The 16,675-nt window shown below is 36.0% G+C and overlaps 1 protein-coding gene across 5 annotated transcripts in view; it reads left to right on the forward strand.

The window, feature by feature from the left end:
• The first annotated feature begins 1,036 nt into the window (after nt 1–1,036).
• Nucleotides 1,037–16,675, forward strand: part of RFTN2 (raftlin family member 2) — a 31,571-nt gene continuing 15,932 nt past the window's right edge. Inside the window, exons 1-6 of one of the 5 annotated variants that reach the window (XM_054829600.1) lie at nt 1,037–1,177; nt 1,574–1,778; nt 5,893–6,076; nt 8,146–8,257; nt 10,298–10,610; nt 13,637–13,837. In XM_054829600.1, the coding sequence (XP_054685575.1) occupies nt 1,640–1,778; nt 5,893–6,076; nt 8,146–8,257; nt 10,298–10,610; nt 13,637–13,837 (949 nt within the window). In that variant the 5' untranslated portion in view covers nt 1,037–1,177; nt 1,574–1,639. Of the gene's footprint in view, nt 1,178–1,324; nt 1,779–2,195; nt 2,227–3,773; nt 3,890–5,892; nt 6,077–8,145; nt 8,258–10,297; nt 10,611–13,636; nt 13,838–16,675 lie in introns of those variants that run through there. The other 4 variants (XM_054829601.1, XM_054829604.1, XM_054829603.1 and 1 more) reach the window with 4 other exon arrangements.

The following is a 16,675-nucleotide window of genomic DNA, read 5'->3' on the forward strand; positions in this document are numbered from 1 at the left end:
TGGGAGCTTGTTTGAAAGACTGTAGGATTAAAGTAATTATTGCAGGGGCTCTGCACTCAATGATTTTTAAATTGTTCAAAAAATTAAGTAACTTTAAACTCTAGTGTGGATTTCAAAGGGGATATAGTCTGCAGACATTATTCCCTGGTAAGCTGCTTAAATAAAAGTTACATCACTTGGCTTGCAGTAGAACAGGAAGACAACCACAAATGGTTAATGCCTAACTTGCAATGATTGATTATAGAAAACATGAGCATTTTTTATAAGATTAATATTTTTCTGTGAAAAAAGTACAAAGCTTTTTAAATTCAAGTGTGCACTTCCTTGTATCTGAAATGGCATTATGAATCTCTGTTTTTTTTCTAGATGACTCTTAGTTTCTCTAGATGCAGTCTAAAAATGGTAAATTTTCTAACAGCTCATCCTGGCAGTAACAAGGCCTTAGAAAAATCTGTTAACTCTTCCTTTGTTTTCCATGCAATTATCATGGTCTGTATTAGCTGTAATACAGTTACAAGTGACTTGCAGTAGTTAATGTAAGAAGAATGAGAGCCCTTAAAATTATACTAAATTTTCAGGACTTAAAAGAAAAATACACTTGGGAGACAGTGGTGGAAGTCTGCGGCTGTACACGCTGAGGTCAGCCTGACAGGAGAAGGGGATTTCGGTTGTTCAACACCCATGAAAAAAGGGGAACAAGGTCTTGTAACTGTATTCACATATAACATTAAAGAAGTCTTTCTGATTTGAAATGAGGAATATTTCATTGTTGCTTTTCAGTGTCTATCAAAACCAATTACATAAGCTGATTTTTAGTGATGTAGGTGCTTATTGTATTCATATATTATTTTCTTGACAAGAAATTTTCTTTACTACATATTTTTACATTATTACAATATATTACACTATATTCACATTTTTTTTCCTTTGGAAGAAAGCTCCTGTGGAAAGGAAATACAAACCAAACTTTGTAATCTAAAATAAGGACTAAACTGCTTTTCATTTACTTTTTCTACCCTTTGAGATGCCAGAAGCAATTTCCTCTTGAAGCTGACTTCCTTTCTGGAAATGATTTTCGTCTCCAACCATGTTGAGGCTCTTTTCTCATTCTTTCATTCTGACTAACTTGCTTTTTTCCCCTCTGACTTGCTACTGCAGTTGAGTAGAACTTCTGGAGGTAAGGAATTACAGACAAGTTTTGCTCTAACTTTCTTTTTCAGTTCTTCTTCCCCCCCCCGCCACCCCCCCCTCACCCAGTCAGTCTAGAAGGACAAACAAAGCACTATTGGTGTCCTCTGCAAGAGAGCACTGATAGGGGGCTGGCTGTAAATTGACGTGGCATGGAAAATCTCTGCTAGTTTGTAGCAGCTCTAACATTGCTGCAAAATCAAGCCCACTCTTAGCAAGTTTGTAGCTTGAAATTGTCATTGGCTAACTGTTTCTATATAAAAAAAATGAATGGAAAGTACCTTCGCTTTTTGATTTGGGAACTGGACTTTTTCTGTATTTGGATTTACGGCTAGTAGAAAACAAAATTGAAGGGAATTATTTGGTTACTTTTTTTCCCCTCTAGCGAGAGCGACAGATCTTGCTGCTCCCCCCACCTTTTCCTGCGATTTAATCATTTGCAGATCTTGCCATGGGGTGCGGACTGAGAAAGCTGGAAGACCCAGATGATAGCAGCCCTGGAAAAATCTTTTCTACACTGAAGAGACCACAAGTGGAAACAAAGACGGATTCTGCTTTTGAATATGTATTGCTGGATTTTACTTTAGAAGGTATCTTTTTATGTTACATCTTTACTATTCTGACAAAGGAAGGAATAGGGTTTAACTTAGTTCTGTCTTGTTTGACTTACAGTAAGTCTTAGATACTTTTATCAAAGCTAGGCAAAACATAAGACTTTTATTTTGAAACACAAATCATGACGAAAGTCCTCACTTAGATAAAATTACAATGGAAACTACTGAAGTATTTTTAACAGCTGAACCCTCCAAATTACACAACTGTCCTTGTTAAGGAAGCTGGCTAAAAACTGTTAGAGATTTTCCTGGTTTCCTGTGAGTCAGATACTGCTATCCGTACTCACTTGAATAATGGTTGTTTGAATTCAGTGTGAGGGCTCAGAAAATACACTGTGCCAGAGCATTAATTGAAAAACAATCTTTTAAAATGCGCTCAACTTCAGAAAACAGGCTGTCATTGTCCTTGTTGTTTTATGCAGAAGTAAGTCCGTTATTTAGTTGTGTACCAGGAGTAGGTTCCCCTCTTATGCCTACCCCAGTCTCTTGGTAGATATTTTAGTGTGTTACAGTTTCATGTTACTATTTTTTTCCAAATGCTTTACTTGTTGAATAGTCTTTTGAAATCGTGACCAAAATGAAACAAAATTTGTATGCATAGCTAGAGGCAGACAGTGCTCTGTGGGATACTTCCTTCCCGAGGGTGTCCCGTCTCTAACAGAGCAACTCCCTGTTCCACAAAGTTGAAAACATAAACAAGCCCAGATGGCTGCCCTCTGAAAACAGACAGCTCAGTTTTGCAGTGACTTTGTACTAACCTGCATTTTATAGCAACCCAATCTGCTGGAAATTCTTAATAACAAGGATTTGAAATAAACGCAAGTGCTAGAAGGGGTTTGATAAAGGTTAAGTGCATGTTATACTTTCAGGAACTTTTTCATAAAACATAACTTGGCCTCCGCTTAGCTTTAACTTAAAGGACTGTAGTAATATTTTTAAATATTACTTTTAAATAATACACTTTTAAATAAAGTGCATTGGTCTGTTCATTGAAAAACTGCAAGATACTAATAGAAGCCACATTCTATTAAGTTATAGTACTTGACTTCCAATTACATTTGTTGTTCTCTTTATTTACCCAAAAAAGAGTATCTCACTGTTCTTTTTGAAGAAACAAAGCTTTGTGTTGAGTAAGTAATAGTGGTAATGTACTGGAAATAAAGCTAGGCTGTCTAATGCATACATGAATTACCTACTAATTGACTGATAACAGAAAGAATACTAGAACTTTTTTTTGAGACTGAAGAGCATTTAGTGTTCTTAAATAATAGTCTGTGTTCTGAATAGGTTTGCCATGTTTTAAAGTAAAAAGTTTCTGGGAGTGTTGCGTAAAGGATTCATTGTAAAGGTGGTTGTGACTTAGGAATATCAAACAAGTGCCAAAAAAGGTGCATCTCTATTTTAATAACTTGTTACTTCAGCAGTAAAGATACATTTTCTTCTGTTTAGTCTGATTTTTCAAAAGTGCTTAGCTTCAGTCACTTACTGTGGAATTATGAATGCTAAATAACAGTGCAATCTGTTTTGGATAATTGCTTAACTTGTTTTGGTTTCTAACTATAAGCAAGTGCATTTGTAAACACAGGTACCTTTCTGTTGAATCATTCTAGCTGTGTCTGTATTAGACTTGAAAATATTTTTTGCTTGAGATCTCTACTTTTTAGTGCTAAGATCATGAATACAGAAAAAAAATGGTGAATATACTGTCTTGGAGGCATTTCTGAATTCTGTTTGCTTATGAAATGTGGGATTAGCTAAAGTACTGTGGGAAATATGGTGGGGTTGTTTGGTTGGTTTGTTTTTCTTTCTGCCCCAATCAACTTGCTCACATACTTGTTGCTACTTGAATATCCTTTGGCTAAATGAAACCTAAGTGAGAGCTTTTTATCACTTGAGACCAAAGTTAGTTTTAACTCTGCTGTCAAGTTGTGTGTTCAGTCTTCATGGCACTCTGTATCTGCTGATTTCCAGAGCAAGATCTTACCCAACATCTGAAATTTCCGTTTGCCTGAGTGACTTCTTACCACTGGATCTGGCACCAAGTAAAACAGAAAATCTACGCTTAGTATCTTTTATAAGATCCTACAGTAAGCTATGTCCTGCATAAGATAAAAGTATAGCAAGCATAAATGCATTATTTCAGTTTAATACGCCTCATTCTCTGCTTCGTCAGATTCATGCTATGTGAAGTTGAAATGAGCCTGCTGGGGAGACTTTGAGGAGTCCCTGATCCTCTCCCAAGCCATGATGCAGATTAGGTCAACCATGCTGTAGTCTAAATACGCTGGCTGGAGTCCCTGCACATCTTAACTCGTTACCAGCAGTGTATTGTACCTTGGCTTCTCCCTTCCTGGTCTCCAAAATATTGCCATCCCTACTGTAAAAATCAGCTTTGAGTTTCGTGGAGATTCTTCTGCATCAGGACAATCTCAAACAAAAAAATTACAGCCAGTCTTTATTTTGGTGGGATTGAATTATGCAAAGAAAAGGGAACAGTGAAATCTGAAGTGTAATTTTAAATGCTTATCAAGGATTGTAAATTCTACTATCTCAATCATGAGGCATATCTCAGTTACAGAAACAGATGCTGTTTTTGGAGGTCACTTTAACCATAAAGTAGGGATAGTTTAAATACTCCTATTCAGACAAAATGCTTAGCCCTTTCTACAGCTCTCCTATTAAGGAAAAGAATATTGATGCAAGGGTATTTCACATCACCCCACTAAGATGACATGCTGTGAAGTTCTTGTCACTGAATAATAGTATGAATATGTATGCAGTACCTGCTTTGTCGTGATCTTGAATACTGTGCATCTGAAGTTTACTATAAAGCTAGCAAGTTAGCTGTAGTTCTGTTATTTGCGAAATTAGTTGGGCTACCTGTTGACAGCACATCAGGAAGGAAATTTTCTTAATGAAAAATGGTTCAGACATTTGCAAAATCAGTGAAGTGATGATCATGTTGTATACTTTCCTGGTTTTTTGCTTGTGGACTGTAGAGCAGTTGTTTCTTCAATACATATTAAATATCTCCTGGATTTACTATGAATGGAATCATGGGATGGAGGTTTTAAGGGCAAAATATCATCTGTCTATGAAAGGGATGGCTGTGATGTACTGTCTGCTTAAAAAATAAAAAAGGCAAGGTAGCACAAGAAAGTGCGACAGCCCTCTCCCTATGACTGAGAATGGCAGAGTTTACATTAATAGGTTGAGTTTGCTAGTTATCAGCAATGAACTGTCAATATTTGTTAGTGATATGTTTTGATAGTGTGCATTTCCTATGCTACACATTATTCTGGCTTATCCTGATAGCTTCTGAGCTGTTAAGGCTGTTACAGTGACATGCAAAGTAGGCCTCCATTCCTTTTTCCCTTTAGTAAAAGTTGGTATTTAAAACCATTTCAGTGTTGTAAAACATTAGTTTCTGAGTTTTGGACGTTCCTTTTCTCTGTGCAAAAGCTGTGGATCAGACCATTCAAAAAAAGGTTCTCCAAAAAGTTTTTATGTAGTTTCCCCCAATAGTTATGTAGTACCTACCTGTTGTATATTGATTGGAAATGCTTGCATGTATCCAAAGGGATCCTCCTTATAAATTACTGATACCATTTAGCTTACTTAAGGGATCATTTCTTAGGGATCTAAAAAAAAAGGTATTTACGAAAAACAAACCAATTACTCTAGGCTTAAATTCATTGTATGGGAGTTCACCTCACAACTAGGGTTGAAGGATACTGCTTCAGTATGTTTAAGGCTTTGGCTAGACAAAATAGTTGCTTAAGTACAGACCTCTTATGTGTTTAGATGTTGATGCAACTCTTAAATTAGTTTGGCAAATCTAGATCCAGTAGGAAGTGTTGCCAAATAGATTAAAAATAGATCATATTAACTTGTAAAAATATATACTTCAACTAGCTGAATGCTGCTGAATCAGCTGTGAGTCTGCTTTTCCTTGTATAAATAGAACTGTAGCTTTTTAGTAGATGCCTTGGGATATATTTTGTGTGGTTATATAAAAGGAACTCACTCAAAAAGTATGTATGAACATACACAGTCTAATGTGCTTCTCTTCTGCTTTCAATGCTTTTAGCTTCCTCAAATCCAGAAGTTATAAAGATCAATTCTGTGTTGGATATAGCATCTAAGGTGGAAGACTATTACAGCAAAGGATATGTTGTAGGAGCTGTTCATCCTATTATACTGCCAATTGGACGTAGAAGGAATTTCCCTGCAAGTCACATGTATCGAGTGGTACTTTCACGATTAAAATTAAGGTAACAGTGAAATAATTTGAATATATTGATCCATTACTTAAGCCATTTGTAAGTGGATTGCTCAGCATGCATAACTTAGTATCAACTTCAAATGAGCACCTTGGAGAGTCAAGTAACTGTTCCTTGTCTAGAAAGGCGAGCAAATTAGTAAAGTTGTTTTAATTAACACTAAGCACACAATAGGCTAACATTTATTTTGCCTTTGTAAATGTCCAAACAAAAATCCAAGGTTGCTTATCATAATTTGTGGGAAGATAAACTGTCAGTTTACCCTTTTTTAATACATCTTTATTTTAAAGTATCACCTGTCTTAGAACCTGCAGCAAATCCAAGATGAAACAAAACACTAGGAGAGTAACAGGCTGCTTTAGATTCTTTCACGTCTGTGTTTTCTATTTCATTTTCAAAACTCTTGTGTTTTCACTTTTCCCATAAGAGCATTACTCAGGGAAAATTATAAAGTGTGAATTCCTTAGTTTGTCAGAGATAAATAGTTTATTTTTCCTTCTTAGTAAGAAGGAAATAATTCTGTGACTAGGAGACATACAAAAGCTTGGTTTTGACACTGAGGGAGAGTCAAGAGTTTGTGTTTGTTCCAGCTCTATAGTCTTGTTTATTACTCTTGTTTTCATTGCATTGTAATCACCATGTGATAATAAAATGTACAAAGAAATTTCACTATTAGTTCCTTCAAATGCAAAGATTATAACCTTTTGTTCTTATTTTGAATAGCTAGAAAAGTGGCTTTCTTATTGCATTAAGAGCTGTCATGCTTCCCCTTCTCTCCTGAGTCCTAGTGTGATGTACAAAGGTTCTTTCATTTTCTCTTGGAAGACCAGAAGGGTGTGAGTTGGAAGATACCTCCTGCCACTCCAGTAATACTTCTGTAAAACGTGGTTCATTTGAGGGAGCTTCTCAAATGCTTTGCTGAAACAAGCATTGTCCATGGTATTTGCTGCTCATAAAACTTACCTTTTATAAATTCATCTGTAGACAAGGTGAATTTTGTCCATGTGAGCCAATGCTTGAGTAAGAAAAGCTGAATACTTGCTCTCTGGAGCTGAGGCTTCCAAGAGCTGACGCTGCTAGCACACGGCTCGCACAATTCACCTTATCCCTGTAGATGTGGGATCCTTATGAAGTTGTGGTTTGAACCTTTAGGCCCTTGAATAGGTGAAGGACAAGACCCTGCAGCCTACGTGTGAAACTGTTGGGTGTAGGTTCCCGATTTCTTATGCAGGTGCTATGTGTACTTAAGTTGGTTTTCTTATAGGCAAATACACCTTCTCCGACTACTATCTGGAAAGTTACCTTTTATATTTGAGTGTGTCTCAATAATGTTTCATTCCTAAGCAAAAGATTGTGTGAAGGAAACATCAAATAAAAATCTCATTATATTATTGATACTCAGACAACAATATTTGGTGTATAATAACCTGACTGGGTCTAGATAAAACACGATGAATACTGTTCTCTGACTTTAGATAAAACTTGTTGGATTCTCAAATCTGAGTGATTTAAACATTACCTAACACAAAGTAATTGTTTCTGCACTGTATTTCTAGTCTTTGCCTACACAGTGTTTCATTCTGTAGCTGCAACTCTGCTTTAGTTACAAAAACTAAACAGCAGCATGTTAGCAGTGTAAAAGTACCACTTCTATTTGTAGCATGTTTTCTTACAAAACTGAATCTGGTTTTATGCTTGTTAAATTTATAGCTTAAATTTGGGGTTTTTTGCATTATCAGAGATTTTGGGGGTTGTTTATTCCAAAAGCTGGGGCTGTTTGTCAATAAAGCTCAGTTTCCAAAAGAGGTCTATTAACAGTTTTCAGATGAAATTCCTAATAAATGTTAATATTCTTACCCTGACGTAATACACAGTACCTGCCACTTAGAGTAAGAAACAGAACAAAATGCCAAAAACCACTGAGCTCTAAATAAAAGCATGAAGAAGCATTGCCAGGCTTTCATTCATAACTATTCCAAAAGAAAAGAATTCTATATGCAAGCATTTGCCCAACTTAGCAGCAAACTACTGACAAAGACTGCTTTCTTTCTGTGTTCTAGCCAGAAGCATGCAGCACCCAGAGGACAAAGGCACCCCCGGCTGGTGATTGAGGAATGTCCTTTAATGTATGAAACACTGACAAATGAGGTAGTGAAAGAACTGTTAGAAAAGGTAATGAAGGTTTTTTCAAACTTATTTTGAGATTTTTATTTCTACCATACATTTAGTGGTGGTTTTTTTTTTTTTTTTACTTCTGAGTTTTAAGCTTGATTTATCTTATAGAAGCTACAAAGTCTTTTCTTGATGCAAAAGGAGTTATTTTTCTTCACTAGTTGCTTTTTCTAATTTAGGACTTAGTACTGAGACCTGTAAAGCTTTGGGAGACTGCCCACTTACAACACTGAAAGCAGAATCAGGCCCAAACCCTCAGTCAGTCTTTATAAAATGCTTGTATAATAGCTTTTTCTGGAATTAATATTTAAAAAAAAAAAAAAATCTGAAGTTTTATGTTGTTCTGGGTTAAGTAAGGTATTCCTAAGAACATGAATATATTAAATTTCTACGATTTTTTCCATTCTTTAACAGAAATACAAAATACACAGTAATTGTATTAAATATTTACTTGTCACAGCTTTTGAAAATACTGTGTGGCTAAAGAAAACTAAACTTCCACTGGAATGCAAGCTTCAGTTCTAGTCCTTTTTGTTTCACTTCCTCTGCAAAATTGAAGACTTGCTGAAACAGGAAGCTATTGTTATTACAAGAGTTAGGGTGATATCTTTTACATTAGTTGCCAAGGAAAGAAGTAGAGGAAAAAGCATATTGGAGATCTTTAATGATCTTTGACATTATCACAGAGTTGTCTAAAATTTCTAAATGGCTTATCTTGAAATTTTCAGATGTTTAAAATTTAAAATGGGATTCCATTACATGTTTATACTAGATGCGTATTGCCAGATTGGTCATATAGCATGCCAGACAAACATTTAAAGGAAAAATACACTTGAAATTAGCAGTCTTGCAAGCAAATCTGGAGCAGAAGTAGTAAGTGAAAATAACTTGCTTTTAAAGTGCTCCCAGTGTCTTAAAAAGACTGAGCCAGCAATCCAGTATAATTTTTTTTAAAGATCTGAACCCAAAGACTTTGTGGCATTTCAGGAAAAAGATTGTCTCATTACCGCTTTTTCTGCACGTCGCTTGTCGCATTTGGTTGTATTAAGAGCAGCAGCTCTGTATAATCACAGTGATCAACATATTGTATCACTGCTGTACATACATAATGGTGGTAGATGGTAACACTTCAGTCTATCATGGTACTAAAAAGGGATTGTAGTACCATCAGCTATTTGAGTGTTATTCACTCTCCTGATTAATAGTTTATGCGAGTTAACTGGGTAGAGATCCTTCTCTCTCTGCCCTCACTAATCCACTATTTCCCAGGTGACTTCTCCTTTCTGTACTGGGGTTTCTGTATTTTCCTGGAAAGACTTCATTGCACAGGGGAGCTTGTAGCATGAGATGCCAGTGGGATCACCTTCCTAAATGGCAGCACTTCTTAGCCCAGCAAAAAACTCCCTCCCTCCAAGAACAAACACATCCCACAGGTGGCACATGTTCTACAGTTGTATTTTGAGACTGCAGTGCAGAGAAAAAGACCCACTGCTGGCTGAAAGCAGAGTTAAGAGGGTTTTAATTTGCTTCTAGCTTATTCCTTTCTCTGCTCCTTTGCTATTCTCAGTAACAGTGAAGCTGAGTAGCCTGTAAGGCAACCAGGGGATCATGAATCATGACATGTGACAACTAGATATTTCTATAGTATTAGTGGTCAGTAATTTTAGTATGACTGGTATCACATGTTTAGAGAAACAATACTATTTATCGCACCAGTATACTGCTTATCACTGCAACACAGCAAGTAAAATATTTTTGATTTGTTCTAAATGAAGGATTTTATATACACTAAAGTCAGTATAAATGTTGGCCACCTTATTGGCCTGAGTCCAAAGACGTGTGGGAAGACTTCCGTTTACTTTGAAACATGGGCAGCGTACAAGAACAAGCCACCCTTCTGTAGTACAGTGTTGTGTCTTTATTCCTTGAAAATCAGCAGTTCAGTTAAACAGAACGTGTATATAAACGTTTGGGTTTTTTTTAAAAAGTTACGTGCAACTCTAAAATCACTTTGCAGATAAATTTCTGTTGTATATACAGGTTAATGAAGCTGCTAAAAGAGGAAAGAAGTTTGTGGGATTTGTAACACAACATTTTCCTCAAACTAAAGCCTGTAATGGAACAAGCACAGATGGAAGTGCAGAGCTGGAATCCACGCTGGGCAGAAGAAATAGGGAACACAGAAGAAAGAATTCTGACGAAAACTATAAAAACTGGAGTGAAGGGACATTGAGTGGTCACTCATCTGAGAGTGGGATAGAGGAGGAAATGCAGGGAGAAAGCAGCCTGTTACAGGACGCAGATTTCCAGTTTGGAAAAGAATTCAGCCCTGTTAAATCACAAAAAGGAGATGGTAAGCAATGCTGCTTGTTTGTTGCAGAAATAAGGTATTTTATTGAGCTGTTGCCTTAAAAAGGTGTTGGAAAAAAAATAACAGCATTCTATTGTATCGAATGCTCATTTTGGATGATGCATTTTCCTTAAATGCATACATGTTTCTAAAGTTGCCAGTTGAGGAAACAGAAGAAATATTTACCTTCTGCTCTATGTATGTGTGAACTGTGGTAATATATTAAAATATTTCAGTTCTTATATAGAATATTACACATGTACTGTCAAAATTCCAGTTTGTAATTTAAAGAAAAAGGAAAAAAAAAACCCCAAACAACCCCCCAAAAATCACCCACAGTGTAATTCTGATTTTAAATGTGGTGCAAACAGCTGCTTTTGCTTGATATGTGTATAACAAATATGTGATAGTTAAAATCTTTTTTCTTTTAGAAGGATGCAGTTGTTTTAAAACACTTTTGTAAATGCATATAGTTGTCACTTAAATCATAAAGGTATAATGGATTTCCAAGACTATGTTATGATTCCAGTTCTCCTGCCTGTTTTAAAACTGACAACAAAGAGATCCCCTTCCAGCTAGAGCTGTAACTTTATGTGCTTCTAGCCAGCTCACATAATGTACAGCAACCAAATCCGTTCATAATGGATTCTTTCTGGTTAACATGCCTTCAAGAAGCATCCTGAAAGAGATCACTTTAATTAATGCCTTGACCATGAAATCAAAGAGGATAATTGTTACAAAATGAATTTACACTAGAGAAAAGTAAGCATTAAAAAGTTGCATAGGAAGGAAAAGCATCATTGAAAAATGTTGGTGGTGGAAAACTTAGTTGTAGAAGAAACTTTCTGTGGTAGAAAACTTAGTTGTAGAAAAATCTGAGATAGTGTAGTCTGTGTCAGTGACTGTCTGAAATAGTGACTGCTGATACTGAAGCACTAAGGCCTCCTGGTTGGAAAAGAAGTAGTAATCTAAAGCATGAGAACTAATGCAAGATAGTACTGTGTAGAAAGCAGGCAGCATGAAACTTTCACATCAGATTGTATTTTGACATAATAGGTTCTTCCCTGATGGGCCGGACATGTTTTAATTGCTCTCAAAAGCAACCTTTTTACTTTCCTGTTAAGAGTTAAGCACCCTCTCCAGTTTGTAGGCTGTCAGGATAATGACTCTAAGCACTGAGATAATCAATGTCCCTCTTATTTTTAACACTTGAACTAAAGCAGTTCTCCTACAACATGCTGAGCCTTTATAGCATGATCTGTTAAAGCTTAACTCTTTCCTTACAGCTTGAAATAAGTGGGTTTGCAATATGTAGCAGAATAGAAATCCTGCAAGCAAAAAGTGGAAAACTCTTGGTTCTGTTAAGGAGCTTTGTTTGTACAGACTGGTGTGATCAGGTAGATTAGTAGCCAGTCCATCCCCTACATGCAGCATTCTCAGGAAATTCTTCAAAAAGGTTTGGGCAAGAACGTGCCAGGCTTCTCTGCTAGTAGTCAAATACTCAGTAAAGTTATTTGAGTTCCTAAGACAACACTTAAAAACCTTAACCACCTTTCTTTGTAAATGTTGTATGTAACCATCATTTTTAAAAAATACTGATGTGAATATTCAAAGTAAGTCTTACATGCATGTAGGCATGTACCGCCACTTCAGTATGCCATTTCTATTTAGGTCTGCTCAAAAGATGCAAAACTGTGTCTGAGTTCTAGATTTGGTGGTTGTAATGTATGAATTTTGATGATTTATAAATATACATATCACTTGCAGAGGCAAATTTGATACACATAAGCAATCGAATAGTTGTATTGGGAACTTTATTTTTTTCTGAAGAACAAATATAAAAGTAATCTCATTTTAGTATATGGGAAAGGAAATTAAGGTTTGTCAGGATAAACACATTTATGCTAATACAACCACCTGTGGAGGTGATAAAATAGAACTGTATGGAAAGGCGAGTCATCTCTCAGTGACAGAGTTCAAAATTTTGTCCTGCATTTACTCTACCTTATTCCAGGCACCTGATGTCACTTGCAGTGAGTGCGGTAACACTTCTCAAAACAGAGAGGGGTTCTCCTAGGGATTGATTCAGACTACTTACAGTCCAAACCCTACTTTAGAAATCTCCCTCTATTTCTGGAGCCTGGAGAGACTAGGATCTGAAGTGGGGTCATCTAAACCATGTTTCTTTGTTTTGGCAATGTGAATACCTCTGCTTTCTAAAGGTTTGTTTGTGTTGATTTAGGCTGCTCGAATGTTGAAGTATTAGACAATCTGAGAGCACTTTTTGGCAACTGCTTTGTGTTATTTCTCCATAGCAGTAACATGTGTGAGTGTATTTATAGAATGCATTTACATATCTAGGACTTCATAACTTGTCACCAGTGATTTCCTAAAATGATAGGGATTTGTGAATTTTAATTTTTAATGAATGCTTGTTTATGGCTCTGTTTTTGTAATAGTATTGTATTAATGCCTAGATATAAAAAGCAGTTGAGGATATGCAGGTTTTGTGTGCTTAACTCACACTCATCAGTTATTGTGTGGGGAAACCCCAGTAGGCAACTAATTATACCACTACTTCAGTAATCTTCAGGAAATAATGGGTGTAAATCAATACTGTACTAGGCATTCCTAATATTTAAAAATTTAGAAAATTGTCTTTAATCTTCAGTTATATTAATTGCAAATATTTGTAGTCGGAAGTTCCGTGACTAACAGAAATGAAGTCTCTTTCCACTGGGTTTTTCTTGGCTGTAGTATATTTTCTCTATGCAAAACCCACCTACCTAAGAGGTCCAGTGACAACCCAACTGTAATATGTTCAAATTTTTCTTGTATCCCAGAGCATACCCCCCTCACACCTTGTCCTGAGTGTGTTTAGGGCTCAAGCTGAGTACAATTACATCAGGAAACAATTCTTAAAACTGTTGCTTAAAATTGGAAAACCATGTTGCAGTAAGAGATTTATAATATTTTTTTCAGAGCACTGTCTTCCAGAGGTTCATTCCTCTTCCTTTTTCTTTCCTCAGACAAGCTATACACAGTCTTCAATGTTTTTGATGATGATTCTACCTGCTGGAGCTATCATGAAGGTGTTTTGTCTATGAAAGTATCAAGAAAGGGGCCAGTTATTAGTACACTGGAAGCCGACTGGTTAGAATTAACCACATTTTATTATAAACAAGGATTGTCCTTAATTGATTCTTTTGTACACTGGGAAACTTCTAAAGGTGAGTACTGTCCCAGAATAGCATGAAACTTTTACTTGTTTGTGTAGAACTACGTAATTTGCAAAAAGTAGATCATGTTTTGCTGCTTGTTGTGAAGGGCAACATGTAAACGTGTTCAGATAGTCATTGTAAATTTATAGAATCTGATACCTGGAAAGAGAATAACTTGTTTTTTGGGCAGTTGTAGCTCTGAATAATTGAAATTTCTGCTTTGCTTTATCAAATTGAGGATTTCCAAAGCAGGAAAGTAGTGTAGTGTTACAATGAAATAAACCTTTTGTGCTAGTTCTCTTTTCTTTGTTTTGTTTTTTAAAGGAAAAGATAATGGAGGGGAAAAAATCATTAGATATATGTTTCTCTGATGTTCATATAAGACTGATTATCAAGTGCAGCAGTTTACTTACTAGTGTATTAAAGTGGCTTTCATAAGTCATTTTACATCTGCATCTTATATGAATTATACAAGGAGGGTAGAATTACTGGGGGTTTGAGTAGTTTTTATATTTATGATATGCTTTATTTAATTTTTTTCTGATGTTTTGATTTAAAATTGTAAGCATTCAGTATCCCCTTCACAAGGCCTGGATTAGTGAAAGGCTTAAATAAAAATAAAAAAATGTTTAAAACATTTGAAATCTTTGGAAGTTAGATGACGTGGGCTCTTAAAAAATCAAACCCTGAATGAGAACTCTTCAGTTTTCGTTGTTCTCAGTAGTTTAGCTTTGTTGAATTACTGCACTTCTGTGGCTCTGCAATAAAGTAAATGTAGTGATTGTCAGAGGAACACAAGCGCACCAACATCACTATATTTACCTCAGATGGAATTTGGCAGCTATTCCCTCTCAAACTGCATATTTTGTGCACATAAACAGTCTAATGGCACAGTTTGTATTGGCCATCTTTTTTGCTCTTAAATTATAATTCCGATCTCTTGAAGTCAGTGGAAGAACGAAGTTTCCTTTGGGGGAGGAGAGGTGAGAAATCAGACTCTTAGTTTTCAATATAGATTTTTTTAGAGCTGGAAAATAACTCTCTGGAGATAAGTTACAATACACTGAGGGGTGTTTTTGACAGCTGTTGAAATTAATCTTTGCAGCTGTTGTCCAACAACAGTTTTGCAGTCTTCCCATTCCCCTGTAGCTGTCTGCTCTTCTCTATGTGAATAACTATCCCATCTTTAATACCCAGGTTATGACTGACTTGGGGATTTCATGCTGCCTCTTTGCAGCAGCTGGTGCTTCTGCTTCAGCCCCACTTGACTGGTATGTGTTTCAGTTAGACTAATGGGTGGGACGCTGCTGAATTAAACTGGATATATTCAAAGGCACAGCTCACTATGTGGCTGGAATTCTGCAGCTGATCAAGTATCTGTAACCGCAGTAAGAATTAATTTACCTACTGAGTTCTTGAGCTAAAATGTTTGTTTTTGAGGGGAACATTGGAGAGTTTTTTATAACTAGATAAAGTTTGGCATCCAACAGAGGGAAACCTAAAATGCTTTTCTGGGGAAAGAAAGTATTTAAGCACTTGCACTCATTACTAGAACTACTTCTTGTGTGTGTGCATGTACATTTGTCATCTTTACCTCACTTTTGTTTGCTTTTAGACTGTGGGATGTCTCTAGCAGTAGTTATCCTCTTATACAGCTTTAGTGAAGTGAGCACATTTTATAGTTATTGTTTTAATAAAAATAAAAACACTACATAAAGTCAGCTGCAAAAATCCTCCTCTGGTTTGGACTCTACAGTTGTTCTGCAGAGTCAGCAGAATTCTTTTGCTACCAGGATCAAAATGCAATACCCAGTTTAAGGCAGGAGGAAGTCTTAACATAAAAATAATTTAAAAATAAATTGTCAATTCTTAATAATTACAAACTTCTGTGTTCTGCTGCCAAAAGAGGATGCAGTCATAAGAATAATCCAGGTAAGTTCTCTTTTTAGCAGCCATTTGGATCCATTTGTAGCTGCTTTGGAGGCTCTTGTGATCATAGAAGTTACTTAAGATTAGTACAAGTGCTGTGGCAATATTTTTGCTTTTTCTGGTTTGTGTTCTCTGTCACACAGCACTTTTTTTTTAGTACTGATATTAACAAAGGTAATACTACTGTAATTGACAGAATGTGCAGGTCAACCAGTTAGTTGCACATGAAGTTTTTTCAGTAGAGGTGACTTTGACATGACATGTTCATGAATTAAGTTTGTCTCAAACTACTCCTGAGTGAAGGTGTCTTGTGTCAATAACTGTTCAAAATTTAGTTACTCTATCATGTTTGAACAATGATAGAAAAAGAAATATTCTAACATGTTCTAGGTGGACTGCCTTAACATTGAAGAAAGATCAAAGTCCATGAATTTATAAGACTGAGTATTTATGAATTATTAGGAGTTATGCAGATATTCATATGTTGGTGCCTGAAGCCATATATAAAGTTCCATGTACAATCACATTATATTTATGTGTAAACTAAAAATAAAGTATGTCAAATATCTCTACAAAAGCATGGAAGAAGTATATGCATGCAAGTATTTAAATAATTGTAGCTCAAACTACATAAATCTACATCCAATATAGTAAAAAATACTATGAATAAACAGCTGGTATTTAATGGTACATTAACAAGCATGCTCAAAAAACCCCCCAGGAATTCTTGGTTTACATAGCACAACTTCCAGAAAATGAACCAAGATTTGATGCACAGCTTTAGTTTGGCCCAAACGGATACTGTCAGGCTTCGACAAGTGAGTCAGGGAGTTGTGCTCTGAAACTTCCTTCCCATCAGGAATCTTCCTACAATTACTTCTCTTTCAGGCTCTTCCTGTGGCCATTTACGTATGTGTT

The sequence above is a fragment of the Grus americana genome, chromosome 6, assembly GCF_028858705.1.
Source record: "Grus americana isolate bGruAme1 chromosome 6, bGruAme1.mat, whole genome shotgun sequence".
NCBI classification, from domain to species: Eukaryota; Metazoa; Chordata; class Aves; order Gruiformes; family Gruidae; genus Grus; species Grus americana.